The sequence below is a fragment of the Eumetopias jubatus genome, unplaced genomic scaffold (genome assembly GCF_037043125.1).
Source record: "Eumetopias jubatus isolate StellerSeaLion01/CBP00866 unplaced genomic scaffold, mEumJub1_p1.0 scaffold_17, whole genome shotgun sequence".
In the NCBI taxonomy this organism is placed as follows: Eukaryota; Metazoa; Chordata; class Mammalia; order Carnivora; family Otariidae; genus Eumetopias; species Eumetopias jubatus.
The window spans coordinates 45609091-45629143 of NW_028274823.1; the positions used below are offsets into that span (position 1 = coordinate 45609091).

The 20053-nt window shown below is 36.1% G+C and overlaps 1 protein-coding gene across 1 annotated transcript in view; it reads right to left on the bottom strand.

The window, feature by feature from the left end:
- CCSER2 (coiled-coil serine rich protein 2) overlaps positions 1-20053 on the bottom strand; it is a 186970-nt gene that overhangs the window by 87892 nt on the left and 79025 nt on the right. The window contains exons 4-5 of the mRNA XM_028098692.2: positions 16876-16966; positions 6730-6892 (exon numbers count right to left, since the gene is read on the bottom strand). Of these exons, the coding sequence (XP_027954493.1) occupies positions 6730-6892; positions 16876-16966 (254 nt within the window). The remainder of the gene's footprint in view (positions 1-6729; positions 6893-16875; positions 16967-20053) is intronic.

Sequence of the window (20053 nt, forward strand, 5' to 3'; positions counted from 1 at the left end):
AAAAATATTTGTAAAATATCTGATAAAGGACTGGTATCTAAAATATATAAAGAACTCTTAAAATTCAACAAGAAAACAAACCAAATTTAAAAACGAGCAAAAGTTCTAAGCAGACATCTCACTAAAGAAAATGTACAAATGGCAAATAAGCATATGAAAAAATGCTCAATATTATATATCCTTAGGGAACTACAAATTAAAACAACAATGAGATATCACTACCTACCTATTAGAATGGTTAAAATTCAAAACACACCACCAAATGCTGGTGAGGATGTGTAACATCGGGAGCTTTCATTCATTGCTGGAGAAAATGCAAAATGTACAGCCAATTTGGCAGTTTTGTACCAAACTAAACATCTTACTATATGAGCCAGCAACTGTGCTTCTTGATATTTATCAAAATGAGTTCAAAACTTACACACGTAAAGGTTTAGAGTAGCTTTATCCATAATTGCCAAATTTTGGAAGCAATCAAGATGTGTTTCAGGAGGTGAATGGATAAATGAACTATATAGTACACGTACACAATAGACTATTATTTAGTGATAAAAACAAATGCGCTATCAAGCCATGAAAAGGCATGGAGGAAACTTAAATGCATATTGCTGAGTGAAAAACGCCAATCTGAAAAGACTACAACTTATATGGCATTCTGGAAAAGGCAAAGCTATGAAGGCAGTAAAGATCAGTGGTTGCCATTAGTATTGGTGGGGGTTGAGGGAGAAGGAAGGGATAACACAAGGAGGATGTGGTAGTCTAAGGGAGTGAAATTATTCTGTATGATAGGTAATGGTAGATACAGATCATTATGCATTTGTCAAAGGCTACAGAATGTACAAAAGAGTGAACCCTAATGTAAACTATGGATTTTAGTTAGTAACAGTGTATCTATATTGGGGTGCCTGGGTGGCTCAGATGGTTGGGCGTCTGCCTTCGGCTCAGGTCATGATCCCAGGGTCCTGGGATCGAGCCCCACATCGGGCTCCTGGCTCGGTGGAGAGCCTGCTTCTCCCTCTCCCCCTGCTCATGCTCTCTCTCTCTCTCTCTCTCTCTGTTTCTCTGTGTCCCAAATGAATAATAAAATCTTAAAAAAAAAGTGTATCAATACTGACTGATCAATTGGAACAGCTAATGCAAGATGTTAATAATAGGAAAAATTATATAAAAGAAGGTGAGGGAGTATATGAGAATTCTCTGTGCTTTCTGCTCAATATTGCTAAGACTAAAACTGCTCTAAGAAATGAAGTCCATTAATTAAAAAAAAGACAGAAGGAAGTATTTCTAGGATGGCAGAATAAAGATCTCCAAAAAGTCCACTCCTCCATAAAAGCATTGAGAACACTGGCGAATTTGTCAAAATCAACTTATTCAGTACTATGGAAATCAACCAAATGCCTGCCACAACCAAGGAGCACTTACCAAAAAAAAAAAAAAAAAAAAAAAAGTTGAATCTTGGTGAGAACAAGCTCTGTGGATTTTAATTTACTCTATTGCCATGCCTATCTCCCCAGCTCCGTGGTAGCTTGAAAAACAAGAGCCTTACAAGCATAATAGCAGTGAAATTCAGCAATCACTAGGGGGAGGGGTGAATGGTAAACTGGGTTTGGAATTCTTGGAAAAGCACCATTTCCAGAAAATAGTTACTATTTGACCTAACTAGCACCTCCCTAAGAAAAGGCCCATTCTCAGTTGTTTTATTTGACCCAATTCCAAGGTTTCTCAGTGGGAACAGCCTTATCTCTAGCACATTTGTTGGAAAAAATCAGTGCAATTGTTTAAAATTTCAAGCTGCCAGAGATGGTGATCAAAAAACTTAAAGAAAAACCTGAGGAAGGAGATGCCTACAGGAGGCTTTGAAATGCCCCAACATATTCTTGGACATAGAGAAGGCCATACACCTATGTAGGGCTATGCATGCCAAGGAAATACATGGAAAGACCTTCACCTCTCACATTTGACTGTCCGTGAGTCTCTGAGCAAGGAGGAAACGAAGGCTAAGGCAGAGCTGCAATACCAGGTTGTTCAAAGTATCCCTAAACACATACACATATAGAGCCCCTTGGCAAAGGCTGGGATACTTACGGTTCAAAACATTTAAAAAAAAATTGTTTAGTCATTAGCTCAACAAACTCCAAAATATATTAAGAGAAACACATCATAAACTATCAAAAGCTAAAGAAAAAGTGAGAATCCTGAACAATGCAAGAAAAATATGACTCATGAGAAGACATGCTGATTTTTCATAAGAAAGCATGGGGGTCAAAATGTTAAAGGGAAGATTGTAAACCAAGAATTCTATATCCAGCAAAATTAGTCTTCAAAATTAAAGAGAAATTAAAACATCATCATATAAACAAAAACTGAGAGAATGTGTTGCTATCAGACCTTCCCTACAAGATAAACTATAGTTGGAGACTTTAATACTTCCTCATTAATGGACAGAACTAGAAAAATGGTCAGCAAGGAACTAGAAGATGTGAACAATACACAAACTAACAAAACCCAATAGATATCTACAGAACATCTACAGAGATTAAACTAGTAATCAAAAAAATTTCCACAAAGAAAAGCCTAAACCCAAATAACAGCATTGGTGAATTCTATAAGATCTTCCAAAAACAGAAATGAAAGAAACACTTCCCTATTCAATCTATATGATCATAATACCAAAACCACACAAAGACATCTCAAAAAAATAAAATTATAGGCCAATACTTATTATGAATATATACACAAAAATCCTCAACACAATACTAGCAAATTGAATCTAGCAATACATAAAAAGGATTATATACCATGACCAAGTAGAATTTATCCAAGAAATGCAAGGCTGGTTCAACATCTGTAAATCAGTCAATGTCATATACCACATTAAGAGAATGAACACCAAAAAATGATTATCTCAATAGTCACAGAAATATCATCTGACAAACTCCAACTGTCTTTCATGACAAAAACACTCAACAAAATATGAATAGAAGGGAACTTCCTCAACTGATAAAGACTACCTATGAAAAAGCAGTGCTAACATCATACTTAACAGTGAAAGACTGAATGCTTTACCCGTAATATTAGAAAGGCACAAATGTTTGCTCTCACCACTCCTGCTCAACACTGTATTGGAGGTTCTAGCCATAGGAATTATGCAGGAGTAAAAAAAGAGAAGTACCCAGATGGGAATGAAAAAAGTAAAACTATCTCCATTCTCTGATGACATGATCTCATATACAGAGAATTCTAAGAAACTAAGGAGCCAGGAGGTTAAAGAATCATGTACATGAATGCTGGAGGCATTCAGGATTGCAGCAAAGCTTACAATGAAGAGGGAAAATAAGCCAAGGGTCAAGATTTTTGTGAGCGAGGGGTAGGGACCAATAAGGAGGATTTGATACAGCCAAATGCCCTAAGTCTCGAGGAAAGAGACTGAAGAATACTTTGATTAGAAGCAAATCAGGAGTGAAGACAAAGACCCCACCTCTAAACAGCAAAGTACTAGAGTGATTGGAAAATAAGAATCCTTCATATAAAAATACTACTATGGAACTAGTACATTTAGGAAAGAGTGAGATTTCAGTTGCAATCAGGAGAATGTAGGCAAAGGGGTAAAAAATGTGAGTTTGTTAGGATGTGAGAGAATTCCATACAGCATAATGAAAAGTACAGGGAAAGAAGGAGGTTGCAGGAGAAAGAGGAGTGAAAGCTTAGGCCAGATGAAAAGAGAGCATAGTATTATGATAAAAATATAAAGGAAACTGAACTACCAGTCCCCTAAATTATGGATAAGACAGATTCCTATAATTAAAAAAAAAAAAAAAAGACAATGATGGGAATTAAAGGACAGAAAGGAAAGGGAACTTACACTCAAGAAGTCATAGAATGGGAAGAGATACTTTTACACATGTAATGTCAAAAAGGCCCTGGGATTAGTGTATCCAAGCTTTTAAAAATCAAGGCATGGAGAGAAAAGAATAGTTTTAAGGTATACTGGAGAGTAAGCCTTGTCTTAAATGGGGTTTCCCTCTGTACCGCCCAACTTCATAACTAGTTCTAGGGAATCTAGATAACCCAAACCCAGCTGGCCACCCGAAAGCCTGAAGGGATCAATAAAACGGTTAACCTATAACTATTCATGACAAACCAGTGTGCCCACTTGTTGGGAAGTTCTGCATTGAGTCAAATGAGCAACCCCCAAGAATATGGTGCATTTCTCTCTCCTCCCTGAGAATCAACAGTGTGATCCACAAATTACTAGTCCCTCAAAATACACTGTGTAAAAGGAATCTGCAGTCATATGTTTTACAAAATGGCTACATATTGTATCTTTTACCACATTTTGCAAAATCATAGTACTATATATATTAAAGGCAATGCAAAGTCCACTTTACAAAAAACTCATTTAATATTAATTTGTTTATTCCTGTACTTATTTGATCAGATAATTGCTCTTCTACACCTATTAACATCTAGGAATATGGTTTTTGGAAAATGTTCTTTAACTTTTCTGAAAGATGACTACTCAGTCTCAGCTTGATCATTCCCAGGGACAGAGATTACTACCTCCATCCAGGTAACTCCTTCCATTTGGGACAGTCTGATTTATAATCCCATTTTAAGCTGCAATTTGTCACTTGTTATCTTAAAATAGAGAGTTTTGCTGTTAGAGTTAGAGAGCACATCTATTCACTCCTCCAAATGACCTAGCAATCCAGCTATGAACTTAGTTCTCCAAAAATGCCACAGTACTGATATATGGTTTTGTACATGCTATTTTTTTCCATCTGAATACTCATCCTTCTCCTATAGAAACCACTCCTCTGCAATCTCTACAGTCACACTTACCCATTCAATAGTAACCTCCTTTACACACCACTACCTTAGACAAAAAACAGATGCTGCATGCTTCTGGAGTCCTATATAAATCACTTTAATTAAGGCACCCATCATCATTGTACTGCACTAATATTGTAATATACCTGCCTCTCCCACAGACTCAACATCCAAGAAATATTTACTACTCAACTTCGTATGGAAGAGGAACATGAATCTTCTACATAACCAATAACTGTAATGACTCCAACTGAGCTCATGCATTACATAATTGTTTTTAGAATCCTCAGAACAATGCTCTAAGAAGCCATTACCAATCCACAGCTATCACCTCTCACACTATTTCCAAATTCAACCCAGCTTGAGAATTTAGCACAGAGTTCAACATATAGGTTCTCAATGAATATTTGTTAAATGGATGAATAAATATTATCAGAAGTATAAGCAATTCATATTTTAGTTAGGCTTCTAAATTTTCATAAGTTGGCCTCAAATTTACCTTCTTATAAACCAACCATCAAAAGTAAGGGAAGCATAATCTTCATTATTTACAATCATGACTATCTTTACATCATATTCTTGCCTGACAATAACAACTCTGATGTCCATTCCTTATCAAAAGCTGCTATAAAAAAACAACAGCCAAAATAATGCCTGGAAAAATATATACTCCGTGTATTCTAGATCTTCTACATTTTATCATTTTATCCAATTATACCAACAAAGGGATCCTTAGTTAAACCTCATTATTTTGTGCCCATTGCAGAACTGCCTTTTCTCACTAGTCTAGAGTTCTTTGTAGCTTGCACTGGAGAACATAAGTAAAAAACTGACTTAAGGAATTTATCATTTCTACTTTGGGAAGCTGAGACCTGTTCACTATATCACAAAGTATTCCCCTTCTCTAAGAACTCATGCAAAGCAACTTCTTTCAGGTTTCTGTCTCATGAAAGCAAATCAGTTCAGGAGAAACACATTCTTTCTTATGTATAGAATAAATCTTGTAATGCATCAAGGTTTGTTCTTTGTTTTTGCTGCAAGGATTCTTAGAGCCAATTTTTTTTTCTTACTTCAAGAACTATATGGGCCCACACATTTCCCTTCCATTGATTCTTTATCCAATTTTATTATCTGCTTGGTAACTGTGCCCCCAAATGATCTCAAATCCCTAGTGAAATGAGATGAGGAAGTGAAAAGGAAAAAAATTAATAATAACTACCATCACTGGGTGCCTACTCTAAGCCATATACTGCTCAAGCACTTCTGTCTCTCATCCTTGAACAGTGAGAGAAAGGTATTATTAACTATGTTTTACAGATGATAAACTGAAATAAAGAGGGTTTAAATAAATTATTTAAGCTCACAAAGCTAATCTGTGTCAGGCCATGGTTTGACCTCAGGTTTGACTGACTACAGAGCCATATTACATATCTTATCAAATTAAAAACTATGCTATGCTTCAAAAAGGAAAAGAATCCTGGCATTGTACAGTATCTTCGTTTCTAACAGTACTTGAGGAACTTTTAAGTTTTAATTTATTATATAAGCAAAAGAAGACAAATCACTTGGCACTAATTTCATATATTATTTTAAAAATAATTAACTTTAACAAATTCAACATATAATCATTCCCAAAGGAGAACTAGAAAATCACACCAAAATATGAAGTATAAATCGCAGACATAAATAAAATACTTTTATTTATGATAAAGCTAATGAAAAAAGATTTGGGCCAAAAGGAAAGAATTGGACAAATTATTCCAATTAGTACCATATATAATTTGAAATATTTTTTGGTGCCTCTAAAAACCAAATTAAAAAATAGTTTTGAGGGGGCAGGGGAATATTAGGATTCAAAATTAATCAAAAGATAGGGAATATAATCTAAATTAGACTCACCTGCTCAAGTCACTTTTTCCATGGTGATGATAGTGGTCAGGATGGCTGAGGTGGTAATGCTCCTGTCCACTCCACCTCTGGGGTGGCCTTTTCCAAAATCCTTCCTGAGACTGCCGAACATTTCTGTCTGACCGGTCAAAGCGGTTCATATTGTCACACTCCACTAGACAGATTCAAAAGCAAAACACTATAAACATGCACACACTCTTAAAGTTAACTACTTATAGCTTGATAATTAAATGCTGCTCAGAATATAAAAATGATATGCTAAAAACACCAGCCATTTATATTAGCTAATCACAAAATCAAAATATCCAGAAGAAAAGTAACCAGTTCTTTTGGTGAAAACTGAACTTTATAGTATTCAAACTGAAAATTATAAAACTTTCATATCATAGGCACTTAAGTAACAACTATCCCAGTGTTTTAAAACAAGCAAATTACCCTTGTTATCAACAGTATACATTTTAAACACCACTAATTAGTTTTTAGTGGTTTTCATCATTATCACTAGCTGGTTCTGACTTCAGAATGAAAATGATTAGAAAAAGTATAAGATTTTAAGTCTAGCAGAGAACTTGTTCCCAAAAATAAATGCCACAATTAGCTTTCACTGATTTCAAGAAGCACAGATTAAGTTTTCATCACAAACAAATCGTATTTTTTTTAAATTAAACTCACAGTTTAGAAAGTAAGAAGCTTCAATATGCCTACTGTAGAGCTTGTTCAAAAAGTCTAAAATGTCACTGAAAACAAAGCCAGTACTTTGCCGCAACAAATAGTACACTCCCTGAAATCCAAATGCCACAAAAACACGAGAAGAACCTCCTTCAAACACCCCAAGCTTCTCCTTCACTTACCCAAACACTTTTTCCTCACATATCTGAGCACTCACTAAGAGAGTTACTTTGTACAAGGGAGACATTGTGTCGCCGGCTGCCTACTCAGACATAGTTGCATACAGGGCACTGACAAACAGGCCTTCCTTCCTGCTCAACTCCCAGCCCTCCCTGTGGGAAGCAAGCCCAGTTTACCCTGTGACTCCATCTTCGCTCAGTGGTTACATAGCTACTGAGTTAGGACTGTTACTAAAAATACAACTAAACACTAACTCAAGCCAGGAACAGAAAAGGTTTCTCTAGTCTTAGAATTATTACATGAGAAAGTTCAAATCCGGAATGCTTAGAATAAAGAAGCTACAGAAATCAATGTGATCCCCAATTTTAAAAAAATTCATTATTTAAGTGATTATTTTCACTTAACCTAAAACTTGAATTTGAAACAGGGAAGTGTTTCATTACAGTATACCAGATAAAAACAAACTACCCCACTCCAAAAAAGTAGTTAAAGTGCAGATGTTCAATTCTCATATACACTAAACTCACTGTAACATAGTTTCTTCTAAATGCATAATAATTTTGTATAACTTTTTAAAACACTTTGAAATTTTGTTTATAACCATTAAAGAAATCAATTTTGGGGGAAAACTATACATTTTATAGTTCAAACAAATTTAAAGAAAACATTTTCTAAAGAAGCCTTACATTTGAAATTATTTCAATTTCTTGTCATTTTATTGAGATAAATTACAATCTATTTTTTTTAAAGTTCATTATAGAAAACCTAACTTAGATAAAGACATGGTGACCATTATAATGAAAAAAATAAGGAGTAGAAGATGAGATCGGAAAAAAAAAAAATTTAAAAATATCCCAGAAAGGCTTAAAACTGATTTTAGTTCACATTTCTATTACACTCAAAGACTCAGTTAAGCTCATCAAGTATTTCTACATGCCATTAAAATGTTACTTTAGTTTAAGCAATTCTATAAAGCTAGAGATAATCTGTATCTACTTTTATCTAAATTCATATTTAATTCAGGCAAGTAAAATTCCACTCACTCCCCAAACAAGAAATTCTGTCATAATAAAAATCTGATATGTAATTAGGATATCATCAACACAGTGCATACAGAGTAGCAAGAAGCAAATGAACCAGGCAAATAGGCCAGGAGATGGGGTTAAATACTGTGGGAAATTAAAGTGCATAAAATTGATGTGCCACTTTTGTTTTTGCTAAAGAGGTTGTTGATACTACACACAGGCTACAAATTAAAGCCCCTTTATTGAAACAAGAACTCAACCACAGACACAATGGCAAATAAATGGTGGAAACAAACATTTGCCATGACCACAAAAGACTACTGGTAAACACTGAGATAGACGGGCCTAAATTCTCAGATAAAAGACTGCTCCAAGACTTTTTAAGGTTTCTGCTTATATAGTTGACCTTTGAACAATGTGGGTGTTAGAGTATGGGACCCCCTGCATAGTCAAAAATCCGTGTATAATTTTTGACTCCCCCAAAACTTAACTACTAATAGCTTACTGTTGACCGGAAAACTTACCAATAACATAGTCATTTAACACATGTTTTGTACATTATATGTACTATATACTGTATTACAATAAGCTAGAGAAAATAAAATGTAAATAAGAAAATCTTAAGAAAAAATACATTTACAGTACTGCACTGTATCAAAAAAAGAAAATATTAAGAAAATCATAAGGAAAATAAACACATTTACAGTACTGTCCTTTATTAATTGAAAAAACCCACATATAAATGAACCCACACATTCCAAACCTGTGTTGTTCAAGGGTTAACTATACTCCTATCTGAGGCATCCATCAAACATATATTTACGTACTTTAAAATGTTACTAAGAAGATAATGTGAAATAATATTAGTGGTGGCTTCTTAGATAAGATTAGGGGGTTCTCTGACAGAATGAAAGAAATAACATAGAGAAGAAAATGGAAAGCAAGCAAAATTACAAGATGGAGATAAATCAAAACCACTTCCATAGCCAATGATGGAACAGGACAAAGAAGACTAAGAAAGGAAATAAATCCCTCTGAACATGAAATACCATAAGGCATGATGAGGCAAACCAAAACATATCCTGGTTTGAAAAATTTTAACCCAGTATGTTGATCACAGTTCTCTACACACCAGATTTTGCCCTAACTATGCATTTAGGACTAGAAAATAAAGGCCCTGGGGCGCCTGGGTGGCTCAGATGGTTAGGCATCTGCCTTCGGCTCAGGTCATGATCCCAGGTCCTGGGATTGGGTCCCACATCGGGGTCCCACATCGGGCTCCCTGCTCTGCGGGAAGCCTGCTTCTCCCTCTGCCTCTCTCTCTCTGTCTCTCATGAATAAATAAATAAAATCTTTAAAGAAAAGAAAGGGCCTGTGAAGGAGGTTTCCAGGCCCAAAAGTAAGAGGCAGCAGATTTTAGTTCTTTTACTGTGAGTAGGAGTAGGGAAAGAGGATCTAATATAGATAGCTAACTGAAAGGTATGGGACTTGGGATGCCTAGATCTACCACTCATCACACTCATTTCTTCTGATTTGATAAAGGAAAAAATATAACACCAAAAGTAACCTAGATTATTTCTCTGATTATTTAAAGTCATAGGAAGGTAATGGATGACATAGGTATTATTTCCACCTGTGAATAACAATTGGCTATGAAGATGGCAGGAAGAAATTACACATTACAAAGCCTAGAAAGAATGTGCTTTGCAGGAGGTTTTACAGTCTGATCAGAAAAGCTCTGAACTAAAATTTGGTTCAAAAGAAGAAAAGCTCATCTAAAAAAATAATAATAATAATCACGAGCCTTGTTATTACTAAACACAATTAGCACTGAAAAAGAAAGAGAAATTTCCAGAAGAAAACACAGTAACTGGAAAGTGATCAAGGATAATACTATAGAACTCATATAATTCAATAAAAGCAAAAATGTGGCCTTAGGAAATATAACACAGAATAAGTACAATTTAATAGGAACCATAACTTGCTGTGGTGTGGGATTCAGGAAGTAATTAGAAAGATACCTCTCTTCTTTTTTTTAAGATTTTATTTATTTATTTATTTATTTATTTATTTATTTATTTATTTATTTAAGTGAGCACGAGGTGGGGGGGAGAGGCAGAGGGAGAGGGAGAAGCAGACTCCCTGCTGAGCAGGGAGCCTGATGCAGGGCTTGATCCAAGGACCTGGGGATCATGACCTGACAAAGGTAGACACTTAACCAACTGTGCCACCCAGGCGCCCCAGAAGACACCTTTTTCCAGAGAAAAGTTTAAAAACAGAAGAAGTAGATGAAATAGCACATGTAACAAGGTATATACTATGGAAACATCATAAACCTGAAGATTAAACTATAAATATGCCAAATGCTAGGCTTTAATCTGTCGGCAATGAGTGACTATTAGATGTTCCACAGCAAGAGAAAAAAGCCATACAATTGTGTTTTTGATACAACCTGAACAGTTCATTTGTGAGACACTTTAGAACAAAAAAGGTGAAAATATCAAATACTTAACAGTCTGCCAAAAGAAATTCAGAACCAAAACTGTTTCCTTAAGAGATTCCTTGACAAAGGTAAAAGAAAAAATTTAAAAGAATTAAAACAATTTTGTCTTTCAGATCCTTCCTAATCACAACTGAAACCTAAAGTCCTTTCTCGTTTTATTCTTTTTCCCTCATTCTACGCTCCTCAATTTTGTTCTGCCCCATCTCTCCCTTGACCCGTTTCCCTACCCTGAAGCTGGCCAGAAACCTCAAAGTCTCATTATCTCTTAAAGTTAAACCTCTTTCAGAAGAGGGAAAACCCCATAAGATTGATTTTTAAGACCTGGACTCATTCTAAGCTGAGAGTCATGGCTGCATGTTTTCTAAGATCTAAATAAGATTGGGAGAAATTTGCAGAGGAATTTAGAATAGTTTCAGGAATTGATAATCCAGGATCCCTATTACACATTATTAGTTCATATACTGAGGGAAACCCAGGTGCAAAAAATAAAATGGAAAAGGCACAGTGTGAAGAATCTGAAGGTCATGTAACTTAAGAACCATGATTGATTGTGTAGAAGAGGAAAGAGTTTTTCTTGATCCTGTAGGGTCAGAAAATTAAACTGAAGGAAAGCATACAAACTTATTTATTATATGTAACAGGGGAGCCTTCACAAGGAAATAAAGACCCAAAGAAAGAGTTAGAACTGTGTACTTTTTTTTAAAGATTTTATTTATTTGAAAGAGAGAGATAGCGAGAGCAGAAACACAAGCAGGGGGAGTGGGAGAGGGAGAAGCAGGCTTCCTGCTGAGCAGGGAGCCTGATTCAGGGCTCAATCCCAGGACCCTGGGATCATAACCTGAGCCGAAGGCAGACGCTTAACGACTCAGCGATCCAGGCGCCCCAGACCTGTGTATTTTTATGCTAGGTTTGATAAAAAGGGGTCAGTCATGGAGGAATATGACAGGTTAAGGAGTACGAGGTAACTGTAGTAAACTGAGGGAAACTTAGCAAGCCCTATTTTTTAGGATTCTTCTTGGGAGTCTCTTTGTCTTGGAATTAAGAATGCGCCTTTCCCGACAGATGTTGGCGGGGATGCGGAGAAAGGGGAACCCTCCTACACTGTTGGTGGGAATGCAAGCTGGTGCAACCACTCTGGAAAACAGTATAGAGGTTCCTCAAACAGTTGAAAATAGAGCTACCATACGATCCAGCAATTGCAAATACTGGGTATTTACCACAAAGATACAAATGTAGGGATCCGAAGGGGTACGTGCACCCCAATGTTTATAGCAGCAATGTCCACAATAGCCAAACTGTGGAAAGAGCCAAGATGTCCATCGACAGATGAATGGATAAAGAAGATGTGGTATATATACACAATGGAATATTATGCAGCCATCAAAAGGAATGAGATCTTGCCATTTGCAACAAAGTGGATGGAACTGGAGGGTGTTATGCTGAGTGAAATAAGTCAATCAGAGAAAGACATGTATCATATGACCTCACTGATATGAGGAATTCTTAATCTCAGGAAACAAACTGAGTGTTGCTGGAGTGGTGGGGGGGTAGGAGGGTTGGGGTGGCTGGGTGATAGTGGGGAGGGTATGTGCTATGGTGAGCGCTGTGAACTGTGCAAGACTGTTGAATCACAGATCTGTACTTCTGAAACAAATAATGCAACATATGTTAAGAAAAAAGAAAAAGAAGAAGATAGCAGGAGGGGAAGAATGAAGGGGAGTAAGTCAGAGGGGGAGACGAACCATGAGAGACGATGGACTCTGAAAAACAAACTGAGGGTTCTAGAGGGGAGAAGGGTGGAGGGATGGGTTAGTCTGGTGATGGGTATTAAAGAGGGCACATTCTGCGTGGAGAACTGGGTGTTATGCACAAACAATGAATCATGGAACACTACATCAAGAACTAATGATGTAATGTATGGTGATTAACATAACAATAAAAAATTTAAAAAAAAAGGATGCGCCTTTCCTCTGGGTATAGGGAGGGTACCTCTCACATGAGGGTTTTATGATCTGTTTCAGGGAAGGAGGGTGAGGTGGGGAGGAGGTCAAAGTGACTTTCTTGCTTCTGCCATTTTCTCAAACTCCTTGAGCTTAAACTATTCAATATGCCAGGTGCCATATTTTGGGGTAGTACCATACTGAACTCCATCAATTTTATAAGAAACTAGAAGAGGTTAGAAAAGGACTTTCAGAGGCTGTCAACAAAGTCTTCTCTATAAATGTAGATTGGGCTCTGATTCAGTTCTGTAAGGAAAGAAAGGATAAATCCACTGCAGACTTCAAGAGTAGACTAACACCTTTAGATAGCATTCAGGGGTAGATTCTGAAAGAGATGTGACCAGTCTCTCTTCTCACATTCTATAAAGGATTTTAAGGCAGAAATAGGATAAATATAGCCTCATTGCCAGACTTCTAATATTTGGAAAGAGCCTTAGAAAAAAGTAGAATACAACTCAGAATAAAATGATATTCTTCATATATCACAACTAGATGCTTCCACCACAGCCAATTAAACACTAGAGGAAGAAGTCTCTTAGTACACTTACAACAGCAGGGCACTGGAAAAACAAGTGTCCTGCATCACCTATGAAATAAAAGAAAAAATAAAGTAGGTGATTAATCAAAGTGTTCTGAAGGGGAGATCAAGTACTCAATTTCCAATTTTATCCTTGCACTCAAACGATAATTTTCTCTAAATATTTTTTTAAAGATTTTATTTATTTATTTGACAGAGAGAGACACGGTGAGAGAGGGAATACAAAGCAAGGGGGATTGGGAGAGGGAGAAACAGGCTTTCCGCTGAGCAGGAAGCCCGATGCGGGGTTCGATCCCAGGACCCTGGGATCATGACCTGAGCCGAAGGCAGACACTTAACAACTGAGCCACCCAGGTGCCCCAAATTTTCTCTAAATATTAAAAGAAAATCTTGCAAATGTTTTATTGCTACAGGCACTATGATATCAACCTTAAATCCTACTATAGTTGTATAATCGCCCCCCTCAGTGTCACCAAGCAACTCAGTTATGGATATTTCTGAAAACTCTCACTTCCCAAATCCTAGCCCATAACAATCCAAGAAACACCTGACCAACAAACATTCTTTCCTCCTCTGTATTATCACATATGCTACCTAATAGGTCATGACTTACTACACAAATATAATTGCCAGATGAATATTCTCATGGCCTTTTCCTTGAAATCCCAGAAGATCCCTTATTCACAATGAAGTCATAACAAGCTTGTGTCCAAAGTCAAACCCAAACTAAAGATCTCAACAAAGTCTCAGACTTCTTGTTGGTAAAAATTCCACTGATATTGGCAGAATTAGTGATGCTGAACACACCAAGCTTCAGAGTGACCCATTCAAAACTCTACCCAAATTTGAATAATAGCCACCAAAACCAGAAGCTAAAGGGAATGAAAATCAATAGTCAAAAGTATATTAGAAAACTCCTTTAAACCTAGTACCAGTCCTTGTAACATTCCTATCCTCCCAATCAAAAAACTCAGGGGGGGGGGGTATAGTCATCCAGGACCTCAGAGCTATAAAGAGAACAGTCACTCCTTACTCCCCAGTAGTACCAAACCTGAATACTATTTTATGTTTGGTGCCTCAGAAGGCTACATATTTTAGACTTATGTTCTGCTTTCTTCAGTGTTCAGTTAGCTCAAAACAGTCAAAATCTGTTTGCCTTCTCTGAGGAAAATCTACAATATATATGAGATGTTATACCTCAGGGGTTCCCTACTACTTTTCATAAGTCCCCAACCAAGACCTCGAAGATTTTAAATTTCCCTATGATTCCAATTTTATCTATCATGAGGATAACTTTATGTTGTCCTCTAAAGATGAGGCAGGTTCTAATACCAATTCCTATAGCTCAGAAAGGGTATAAAGTTTCCAAAGAGAAGTTAAAATCTGTCAAAGTAAAATGCATTATCTAGGATGTGATTTATTCCAAGGAAGTATATCCCTCACTCCTCACTACCAGCCCTTAAAACTTCACATGAATTCTCCTAGATCATCATCTCATTTTCCCCCCATAATTGTCAATGGTTTATGTTTTCCCCCTGTTCTCCAGTATTTTTCCACTTGATCTCCCAGGACACTAATTTGGATTTCAACAGCAGCTATGCTTTCTGTCATCTACTGAACTGTTCTATTAGGAAATCTTTTATAGCTCCAGAAAGCACTGTACTGCAATTGTTATTTCCTTAAGTGCTTTCATTATTATTTCCTTGGGCCACTCTAATCCTGGGAGTTCTGTTGTTTTCCCTATTCTTCTTCCTGGATGTTGGCTGCGACTTTTCTTTCTCAGTTGACTGGAACTCAACTCTGGTTGCCAGAGTATCCCAGGTGACAGCAGAACCACGAGAAGGTGCTAGAGTCTCTACCCCTGTGGTAGAGTAGATATTGTTCTCAGCTCTTCACTCTCTCCTTTAGTAGAATTATATATTCAGTGTCCTCTGCCACAGAGTTTCTAACTGCACACAGAATCCACTTCCCAGTCCCACTGGTAAATAACTTGCTTTGGCCAACAGATGTGGGCAGAAGTAACAGTGTGTTGGTTCTAAGTCAAGACCCTGAGATAATATATTTTCGTTTCTGTTCAACCTGTTGTCCTTTTGCCATCTGCCATGAGAGCAACCTGCTCCAGGTAATCTTGGTCTCAAAATGAAGAAACAAGGAGTAGACCTGAACTCAATCCTACAGCCTGAGCTGTCCCAGCTAATCTATAGATTCATGAATACGGAAAATAAATGTTTATTTTGAAAGCCACTGAGATTTTGAGATTGTTAACAGAGCATCCTGGCAGCATGGGGCGGGGGAGGGAGGAGTGACAAACATGAGCTCCTAGTACCTTCAATAGCACCAGAACAAACACCTGCCCTCTTCAAAATATCCCTGCATTTTTCTAGCATCATGTATAAAAAGGACTTCACCACCTTCTTTGGTTCATCTCTTGCCCCTGGGAGGCCTGAGAGACCAGGCAAATGTTGACTGACAGGGAATCCACAGATCTTCTGGAGCCATTCCTCTTTCCAGAGAATTCCCATTTCAACCCTTGCCCCAGGGGCTTTTTTAGGCTGCTATCTGATTCTAGATCAGTCCTTAAGATAGGAAATCCTACAAATATTAAGTCAGTGGGGGCAAGAGTACCTAGGCCTCTCTTGCATATGGATTGTCTAAATCCCTACTCCAGCATTACTGGGATCCAGAGAGGATGAGAGATTGGATTTGGGAGTAAAAAAAAAGTGGAATGATTCATTCAGAAGGTCACCATTTTCCCAGAATTAATCTTTTTAAAATTTTCTCAGAATTGATCTTTTAAAAATATTTATTCTTAGTAAAACTTATTTATCATAAGTAAAACTTAATGAGTTTTACTGCTGTATCACAAGTCAAATGATATCTGTTTCTCTAAATGTATTTCTTCTTAGAATCAAAATGAAAGGGAAGAAAAGCTGGATATGTACACAGGGGCAAAAAGGACACATCCTATCTACTACTTACTTTATAATATAGATATACAATTTTATTGGATCATACAGAATTATATCTAAGACCTACGAAATCGAGGTTTTAAACATTTAAATAAGTTTGCAAATGAATTTATTTAATATCACTTAAGACTGATTCTCAGTCTGAAAGACTTCCTTCACTGAGATTAAGAAGTTTGTAAATAATAGTAAATTGGCCCTAGACAAGCAGCTCAACTATATACGCCTCTGGAATTTCAATATTGTCCTCACTTACCATTTTCAAGAGGTGCATCCTCAGGCAGATCCACATCAAGCATAAGGTCATCATCCTCAAGGTCACATGATTCAAGATTATTCAGAATATCCTGTGAACAAAAGCAGTAAAAAATGCTATAACCTCCCTCAAGAAACGTATGTAATCGTTACTTTTGAAAACATCACTCATGATAGTCCGAATTTACTCAATGTTTGTGTTGTAAAAATAAATTTTTAAGATAAAAATTTTTTAATAAAAAAGATTCAATTGGTTTACTTGTTAAACTATTTGTAACATTCTTCTCCTACTCTTCCTCCCACCAAGAAATTTTTAATTCATTTTTAAAAACTTACACAATGCTCACTGTCCACAAGATGTTGTTCTTAGTACTCTACAAATATTAACTCATTTATTTAATCTTCAAAATAACTCTATGATTTAATGACTAGTAAGATTACTAGAAATTAATGTACAGAGAGCCAAAATAGGATGCAAACACAAAAAGTCTACCTCCTGAGTCCATGCTTTTACCAATCTCCTTGAATAATCAAAGATGGTAAAGAATCTCCCAAAATTTACTCATATTTGGTGTGAGGTTGTGTTTGATTATATATAGGGATTGGACCACTCATGTAAATAACAAAAGCATTTAACTACATGATTATTCCATTTCCTTTCTTATGCCAAACCCACCTACTCTTAACTTCAGTACCACTATTACCTTGGCTTGGTTTGCCTTACTTTGTTTTTCTATAAAAGACAAATAGTACTGGACTAGTCAAATTGGTATAAGCAGCCACTCCTGGGCTCTATTTGCAACCTTGCCAGCTCTCACCTATCCTGAGAAAAGTAATGTTTTGCTTTCAAAGACTCTTATTCTGAAGTCAAATTAGCAAAATAAAAACTAAATTTAAAGTCAGGACTTAGTTTGACCTGTAGCCTACTAGCAGATCCTTCCAATCCAAGAACTGATTCAATACTGCAAGACCTTTCATTAGTATATATAAAAAAAAAGATAAAAAAAATCCACAAATTTTTAAACAATTTAGAGATAGGGCGCCTGGGTGGCTCAGTTGGTTAAGCGACTGCCTTCGGCTCAGGTCATGATCCTGGAGTCCCGGGATCGAGTCCCACATCGGGCTCCCTGCTCAGCAGGGAGTCTGCTTCTCCCTGTGACCCTCTTCCCTCTCGTGCTCTCTATCTCTCATTCTCTCTCTCAAATAAATAAATAAAATCTTTAAAAAAAAAAAAAAAACAACAATTTAGAGATTATGGGCTTGAAAAACCATTATAGAAGGGGGATATCTACTTTATTACAGATGATATGAATAAAATTAGAATTTGTTTCCTATGTTGGGTATTCCATCCAAAACTTTCCAGTTTTGTGTTGTTGGCCTTCCTTCCAGGATGCACTGATGACTAAAGCAAATGGAATAATTGTTTCTGAAAAAGCAGAAACAAAAAACACCTCTGGATAATTATTTAATCTTGACACAAAAAGGGATTATTTCACAGAACCTCTTTCCATCATGAAATACCTGCTGTCCCTAATATATGTCTTCCTAAAAGCCAAGAAAAAAAAAAAGATGGACATGGAAAAAAACTGGCAAGGCCATAATAGACAATTCACAAAATATAAAATAAACAGCCAATAAATATGATGTAGGAAAAAATGCTAACACCCATGGCGACAACACAATTGAAAAGAATCTAGTACTCATTAATATTGCAGATAGGATTAGATTCATAAACTTCCTGGAAGACAATTGGTCAAAATTTAACTAAAACCTTTTTATTTTTTTTTAAATTATTCTTTTTAAAGATTTTATTTATTTATTTGAGAGAGAGTGAGTGACAGAGAGCATGAGTTGGGTGGAGGGGCAGAATGAGAGGGAGAAGCAGGGAGCGCGAAGCAGGACTCGATCCCAGGACCTGAGCTGAAGGCAGAAGCTTAACCGACTGAGCCACCCAGGCGCCCCTAACTAAAACCTTTTTAAAAAGACAAGTTCTTCCTTTGTCTTTTTAGCCCTCAGAAATAAACAAAAATATATGTGTAAATATGGTTATTGCAGCATTTAGAATGGCAAAAAAGTAGAAATGCCCAAGAACAGAAAAATGACTAAACACAAAGTATGACACAGTCATACAACAGAATATTATGTTTTATTAAAAAATAATAATGAAAATATATTTATAGACATGGAAAAATGTCAACTGGGGAGAAAACAGACTAGGTTGTTTCTAATCTTTTGCTCTTATAGATGTTTTGATGAACCCCTATAAGTCAAAAGTAAATTAAAATACATAAGTCTAACTGTATATTAAGTTTATGGCATTATACTCAAACTGTTTCAAGTGAGGAAAAATTTTCAAACTATTTTCAGTAATTATATTATGGATGGTAGTATGGTGTCATTATTCTAGTTGTGTATACATGGGTGTAAATGAAAACGGTTATATTGGTGTTTGTTGAAAAGTGGATTCTCATATTAGGAAAAAGAAAAAAGGATGTAAAAAAACAATGAAATTAAATTAAAACCCTATGTTCCTGAATATAAGTGCAGGATTGAACACAAAATGTTTTTAATCTTAAATGAGAAAATACATTTTTTCCACTGAAAAGGCCTAGATATTAACTTAAAAAACTAGGTCTGTAAAACAGTATGTACAGAATTATACATTTTATGGGGAAAAAAAAACACTGTATAAATTCAAAGAAAAAAGTTGAAAGGAAGCCAAAACATGGGTTATGGAGTTTTTCTTTTGTTTTTGTTAGAGTACTTGCATTTTCTCATTTTCTGCATTAAGCACTGACATGTAGTTTTACTAAAAAAATCCTATCTCCTATAAAAACATTTGGCTGTCTGTGTATATATAAGTATGTGTGAAACAAAATAATGTTGGGTGCCCCAAGCCATCTCTGATAAATAAGGATGCAGCAAAGAATCAAAGGCAATAGAGAACCTCATTTTCTAAGTCCAGAGCAGGACTTACTTGCCTTGCTGAGACACACCAATCAGCAAAAGCAGCCCTGTCACCACTGCCAAAAAGATGTTCAACTTTTAATAACTAACTAAACCCTACATTTGTTTTGTGTTATTTTCTGTAGGTTTTATTTTATAATGAAAGGTTTAAAAATTAATCTTAAAGAATGAGAATGAGCCTGTTTCAATGAACGTAAAAGTAATAGAATAAT